The 7,408-nt window shown below is 34.5% G+C and overlaps 1 protein-coding gene across 1 annotated transcript; it reads left to right on the top strand.

The window, feature by feature from the left end:
- The first annotated feature begins 3,616 nt into the window (after window positions 1–3,616).
- LOC131023829 (non-specific lipid-transfer protein 2-like) lies at window positions 3,617–4,041 on the top strand. The gene has a single exon (XM_057953438.1). The coding sequence runs from the start codon at window positions 3,665–3,667 to the stop codon at window positions 3,941–3,943; it is 279 nt and encodes a 92-aa protein (XP_057809421.1). The 5' UTR covers window positions 3,617–3,664; the 3' UTR covers window positions 3,944–4,041.
- The last annotated feature ends 3,367 nt before the right edge of the window (window positions 4,042–7,408 follow it).

The following is a 7,408-nucleotide window of genomic DNA, read 5'->3' as shown; positions in this document are numbered from 1 at the left end:
AATTTGTCACTTCCTAAAATGGAAATTAATGCATCGTATATATATTATTGTAATCCACACAGTCCACACATAATTATCTCTATTTTCATTTTAAAAAAATATCTTAATTTCTCTCTTTTGGATAATTATATATATCCTCATAAAAAAATAATTTATCGCTCATGTTTATTATAGTAAATTATTTATTTCTTAATATTTATATCCAATTTTGTGGGTTATTAAATTGGGACGGGGGAATAAGTGTTAATATCAACGTTGATAGAATTTTGAGGGTTAGTAAGATAAAATAAAGGGTAATGGTAGTCTTTATCCTATTTGAAAGACAAAACTAAAAATATACCCACTATAAATTAAATGTATAAAATATACCCATTTTGAGGTTAAAAGGACTAAGATACCCTTAAGACAAAAAGAAAATACCAAATAAATCCCCTTGCTCGCCACGCTCGACATCTCCGCCTTGCTCGACAGTTCAATGCTCGACGCTCAACTCTTTCGCTTCGCTCGACATGCGACGCTCGAGGTGTCGAGCAATAGTTCAACGCGTTGCTCAACAGTTCAATGTTCAACGCTCGACGCCTCCGCCTCGCTCGACAGTTCTCAGTTGCTCAACACGCGATGTTCGACGCTCGATACTTGAGGTGTCGAGCAATAGTTCAATTTGTACCTATTACTCGACACATCGATATTCGACAGTTGACACTTAAGTGCTCGACGCTTCAGTGTCGAGTAATGCGCGAATTACACATAAGGATAAAAATATCCTAAATGGATAGATTTTATTGTTTTAAAAAAAATAGGTATATTTTATATTTCATCTTTTAAAAATAGTGTATTCCATTTTGCCTCTAAAATAAGTATTTATCGTGGAGTCATCGTTTGATGACCATCAACTTGAATTCTACATATTGGTTTTGTCTATCTTACTGTACAACGTGTCATTATGTGACGGAGTTTGTAAGTTAGATTGTGATAAAAGTAGTAAAATGATATAAAGCTATGGCAGACTTCTTAATTATACATCTTAAATTTTTTAGTTATACCCTTCATCATGTAATTATAGTATTTAATAATTTATTAATTTGCATCATGTGTTCTCTTTAATAATTATCCTACTGGTTTAATAATTATATTAGAGTTCTGCACATATTGATTTCAAATCTTACATATTCACATGCACAAAATTGGTAATGGATCACTTTTTGCGGTAGTTAAAAAATTTGTGGCTTGCAACTACTGTACATTAATATATATAAATATATAGGGAGGAGTTCAAATAAGAACCACTAATAAAATAAGAACGGAGAACCATTTTAAGCCATTCGATCATCAAGATCTACGGTGGATGCATCATCTTGGTGGATGGATGCAGGTGCTGGGTTCGAATCCTGAAGGGAGCAAAAAAATTATTTTTTTCGGATGCATTAAATTTAATAGCGGATGCATTAATTTGTATAGTAGATGCAGTAATTTTATTGGTTCTTATGTTCTCACGATAATTGTGGTTCTCACTATAACCGCACCCTATATATATATATATATATATATATATATATATATATAATTTGAATAATACTAGACATGAATATTGTGTATTTATTTGGTGCGCACCGAAAAAAAAAAATAATGGCAGATTTTTCCTAAAGTACCCCAAAAAAAATGTAGAGTAGTTTACAAAATAGCCCCCTAAGAAGATCTTATAAAATAGAAGTACGTTGAGTTTGAAGATCTCTAAAAAATAATAATTGAAGTTGAAAAAATTTATTCTTAAGTAATTATAAGTTATTGAAATTTATTTTTACAAATTATAAATTATTAAAATACTTATTTATAAATTTATAAATAATTTTTAAATTATTTTAAATTATTTTAAATTATAAACTCAGCTAAACAATCTCTCAAGAAAATTCAACTCTGGTCTTGGTACGCCTCATTCTCCTTTCAAGATGAGAATGGGTTTGAAGTTGTAGACACCTCAAATCCAAATAATGGGACTAAAATAAAGTTTGACATCAATTAAAAAAAATCAAGTTTATTGTTTGTCGAATGTGTCGAATATGGCAAAAAAAAAAAAAAAAATGATTTCATAAAACAATAGGCGTTACTTTATTTTCATCGTAGAACCATCTATTCCCATAAATCACTCTCTCGATATATGTGTATACTTGTTGTTTTCCGGTGTAGGCTCCTCTTGTTCGAATGGGATCTAACTAGGTCTCATTGGTTTGAGAACTCACTAAAAAGTGCTATTTATTATGCTTTTTTTTAATGAAGTGAATACATAAAAATATTTATGCTCCCTTCGTTATATTAATAATGACTTGATATTTGTTTTATAAAATTAAATCATATTCTCTCACAAAAAATTGTGCGATTCACCACTTTCTATGACTTTTATCTTTTAATCACTCTTTTTCTTAATAACTGTGCCGGATAATAATGAATCATTATCAGTTATACCTTATACTATCTTCACTCTTAAATCGCTATGTCCAAAATTGATATTTTCATTCTTAAATTAGTATGGATAAGGGATTTCTCTTTATTTTCTTTATACATTAATCCTTGCTTTAAATTGATATCAGAGCGGATTTTTATTGAAAAATTATATTATATTTAATTTATTTAGTAATTAACCCTACGAGGGAAGAGACTCCAAGTAAAATATGAATTTGTACAATTGTCCGAAATACAATGCACATATTTTATCTCCAGAATTTGAAAAATGGGCACCTGCAATGAAAATTAGATAGAAACCATAGATTATGATAAACTTGAGTTTTTGAGGCAAGCTTTGTTGAAATGACAAAATAGTTTTAGGATTACACCAATATACAAAAAAAGAATGAATTGTTTGTTCAAGAATCTTCCTTGAAGATTATAACGGCGACAACAAATATTATTAAGATACACTTCTTTGGATCCAAATATTTTGAAATTAGATCAGAAGATGAGAAGCGAAGAAAATACAGTTAGGTGTGCTTTATAGTCACTCTCAGTGCCTGATTGTATTGGAGCTAATGGCTCTTAATTAATGAATTCTTACTCCTTTATGTCCTATATTTTACGTATGAGGTTGGTCGATGTGAAGTAACCTTTATATTTTGACACTCACCTTTACCAATTAATGCGTACTTGGAACACTAAATATTAATCCCACTGCTTATCCTCTGCAAAATGTATAATTGTAAATTGATTTAGTAAATGATAACTAGACATCTTTAAAATTTTGAGAAAATTTAATCAACTTTTATAAAAATTTTGTAATTTTAAATCCATTACTTCACGCTTCTCCATTGGTAGCATCCTGCAACTTAACAAAGACAAATTTTGCTGTATGACAGTTCATTAGGCAAGAGCAAACATATAGATGAATGATGTAATTAATTAGACGGTAATCTTAGAAATTAGCGTACAGATTAGGAAGTTAGTTGATTAATTAAAATGAGTAGATGTACACATCATAAATGTGCAGCTCAGCATCTATACGCGAGTAATCCCAGAGGTGAAATCATCACTCCATAAACGTGAACCCAATCCCGTCCACAGTCTCAAAAACAGCGACACTTTTAGCGCAAACTAACCTAGCTCCACTCCTATAAATACCACCATCATCAAAACACACAATATATACATACACTCTTGCTAGCTAGTGTGAATTAAGATGAAGAAGGGTGTTGCAGCCTTGTTTGTGGTGGTTGTGATGGCGGCGCTGGCGCATGAGACGGCGGCCGTGTCGTGCATCCCTACGGAGCTCCTACCGTGCCTGGCGGCGATATCCTCGGGAGGGGCTCCGTCGGCAGAATGCTGCAGTAAGCTCAAGGAGCAGCAGCCGTGCTTCTGCCAGTACATCAAGAACCCTCAGTACAGGCCCTACATCGACACTCCCAACGCCAAGAAAGTTGCTGCCGCCTGCGACGTCACCATTCCGACGACTTGCTGATTCTACTTTCCATATATATTTTCTTATGCTGTTTCATCATCAAGGTTGATGATCCTTGATGTTATGTCACCTTCTTCAAATAAAATAGAGATTTAATATATCATGTGCTTCTTCGAATAAAATATATGATTTTCTGCAATGTTGATTAAATTTGATTAAATTTAACAATTAATCTATGTATATACATAATAGGTAATACATCTAAGGGAAAATGTGCAAATTGACCCCCGAAGTAGTAGCCCCTATAGCGTATAATCCCTCTTACTGTGTGTGCAACTAAACCCCCAAACTCAACAAAACCGTGCAGATTACCCCCTCTGACCTAACGCCGTTTACGACCGTTAGTAGGGATGTCAAAAAAGCCCGAAACCGACGGGTCGACCCGAATAGACCGATAAAAAAGGTGGGTTAAGGCTGAAAATTTTTAGCCCGAAAAAAAATTAGCCCGAATGGCCCGAACTGAAAATAGCCCGAGCCCGATAGGGTTGGCCCGAAAATCGAGTGGGTTGGCTTGATTAACCTTCTTAATAATTGATTTCTAAACTTTAATACTTTACTTTTTAATTTGATAATAACATTTTGATGCTTGTATAATATGTTTTGATTTTTTCTAACGATTAATAATAAATATTTATGATATAAAAGGTCAAAGAAATATAGAAATTTATGTTATATCTATATACAATTTTTATCGGAAACAAAGTTAAAATTAGATATTATGTAAATTTACATTAAAATAACACTAATTTTTGCATTTAAATAAGGCGAAATGTTTTGATTTAAAAAGCACGACATATTTTTATTACAATAATATGATTATCCATATAAAAAAATTATACATATAAAAAAATCATAAATTTGTGGGCTCGAACGGGCTAGCCCAAAACCGAGTAGGTTAGGGTTAGAGTCGAAAAATTTTAGCCCGAAAAATAAAAAAATCGACTAGCCCGAACCAAAAATAACCCGAAACCGAATGGGCTGGCCCGAAACCGAGTGGGTTGGCCCGATTGAGATCCCTAGCCGTTAGTGAACTCTTTTTTTTTTTCTCATTTCTCTCGCTCAGCTCTCTCTCTCTCTCGGCCACTCCACCGCGGTCGCCACCTTCCACCACCATTGCCACCAGCCGCTCCTCCACGACGTAACGGCAACAGCAAAGCAGCCGAACAGAAGCAGCAGCGCACGAACTTGGCCGCGCCGCCCTCGTCGTGCCGCCGCCTCGCGAGGGTTCACGGCGTCGTTGTCACAAGCGGAAAAGACTACAGAGGCAGCGACGAGAGCTTTTAATCACGCACAGCCGTGAGAGAGATCGAGAACGAGAGGAAACGGTGTTGAGATTGTTCTTCGACGTTGCTTCGCCGGAGGATATTGCGGCAGTTGGTTCGGGAGATGTAGAGAGTTTTTGAGCTTTTCGACTCTTGTCGGTGCTAGCCTGAAGATGGGTGAACAGCTACGCGTTGCCGGTTCGTGGCCTAGTGGCAGATCGGTTACGAAATAAACCTGTGAAGAGAGCCCACTTGAGCTCTTGTTCAAGTTTCAGGCGAGAGGGCAGGGAGCTTTTCTAGCGTCTCCCTTGCGATTCCACAGCCTCCTTGGCTGGTTTTGCGAGAGGGCACGGGGGTTTTTCAGATTGGTTTTGCGATTCTAACTTGACCAGCCGTTAGACAACAAGAAACATAATACCTTTCTACATTATAAAGTTCACAAGTTTCATAATCACAATTAAAGCAGCATTACTATCTAAAAGGCAGCAGCTTGAAGTTTCAGCTCGATTAAACTCTAAATACGAAGTTATGTAAGGAAAAGAATAAATTGCAGACCGATTCCTTCAAAATAAAAAATAAAAATTGCAGAACGATTTCATCAAGCTCGAGAATAACAAGTAATAATCTCTACTTTAACCCAGGCTTTTCAATCACTAGTTTCATGTAAGCTTCGCTCAATTCATTTTTAAAAAATGAACAAAAAACAAAATAAAACCTTATATAAATACTGAGCTTGGACCGAAGGCGCGATTGATTCCAAAAACCTCTCCAGATTACACAGAGATGAGGATTCAGCCGCCAGCGCCGGAGACTCCGGCACGGACTTCTCCTGCGGCAATTGATCATGGTTGCGTTGTGGAGGAGCGGCTGGTGGTGATGGTAGTAGAAGGTGGCGGCAGTGGTGGAGTGGCCGAGAGAGAGAGAGCTGAGCGAGAGAAATGAGAAATAACAAAAAAAAAAAAAAAAGAGTTGATTAACGGCCGTAAACGGCGTTAGGTCAGAGGGGGTAATCTGCACTATTTTTTGAGTTCGGGGGTTTAGTTGCACACACAGTGAGTAAGAGGGGTTATACGCTATAGGGGTTACTACTTCGGGGGCCAATCTGCACCTTTTCCCTACATCTAAAATGGATGGATAATATTATTCATCCTTGAAGTGAAAAAAAATAAAAAAGGAAAAATGATAAACTTCTCCTTTGTGTAAAATGTGGGAAAATAAATGAGACATTTAAAGACATAAATTTTTATTATCCTCATTTTTCATTGATAAATTTATCCATCAAAATAAACGCACCCTAAAAGTTAAACCGGTTTGATCCGCGATTTACTCAGATTTAATTATTAATATTTTTTTTATTATGACTTTTCTATCCTAATACAATATTTATGGTAAGTAACTATTTTCATCCAAATCTTATATTTCTACATATACATCAATTTAATCTACCATTTTAAGAGAGCATCTAAATCTAAGTGGATTATTTCCGTCATTCATTTTGATCATAAACACGGCAAAATGTGTTTTAAGCAGAAAATGTAATAACACATGTAATGAAGATATTTTTCTTTTCTCTTCAAAAAAACAAAAGATACATGACTCAACTAGAAACACCTCTAAGTTGACTTGCAATAGAACAAGGACATCCTAGTGATGGTAAGTTGACCCAGTGTCATCTCTCAAGAAAAGTCTTTAAGGGCTTTTAGTAGTATCGTAGGAAAAAGCAATAAAAGAAAGCAGTAAAGAATTTGATTTTAAAAACTTAAACTTAAACTTAAACTTAAATTAAACTTGACTTGAATTTAAACTTAACCTAGGCAAGAATTTAAGCAACTCAAATTAAACCTAACTTAAGAAATTAAATACTTGTAAATTAAAAACCAACTAATCTAGGCGTGAAACTAAAGTGCATAATTTAAATTGCATAATTAAAAAGAAAGCATAAACATGAACGAAAAATGTAAACATGATTAAACGAAAATAAATTGAATTGAAATACGAAAATACCGTAAAATCCTTGAACGTGTAATTGTGTCACTCAATCACAATCCAAGAATTAAAACTAAACAAAACTAAATTGAAACCTAATTAAAAACAATAAAATTCGAAACTATGAAAGCAAGTAAATCCTAAGCTTCGGATGCCAACAGATCTCAAAGATGGCGTCTAAAACTAGGGCAAAGTATGATATTTTACAATGAAAAGT

Source organism: Salvia miltiorrhiza, chromosome 4 (genome assembly GCF_028751815.1).
Source record: "Salvia miltiorrhiza cultivar Shanhuang (shh) chromosome 4, IMPLAD_Smil_shh, whole genome shotgun sequence".
NCBI lineage: Eukaryota > Viridiplantae > Streptophyta > Magnoliopsida > Lamiales > Lamiaceae > Salvia > Salvia miltiorrhiza.
The sequence above is the reverse complement of the archived record's forward strand: the minus strand, read 5'-3'. Positions and strand labels throughout refer to the sequence as shown.

Bases quoted from the DNA above. Each gene is read 5' to 3' on its own strand.
- LOC131023829 (XM_057953438.1), top strand. From the start codon at position 3,665: ATGAAGAAGGGTGTTGCAGCCTTGTTTGTGGTGGTTGTGATGGCGGCG.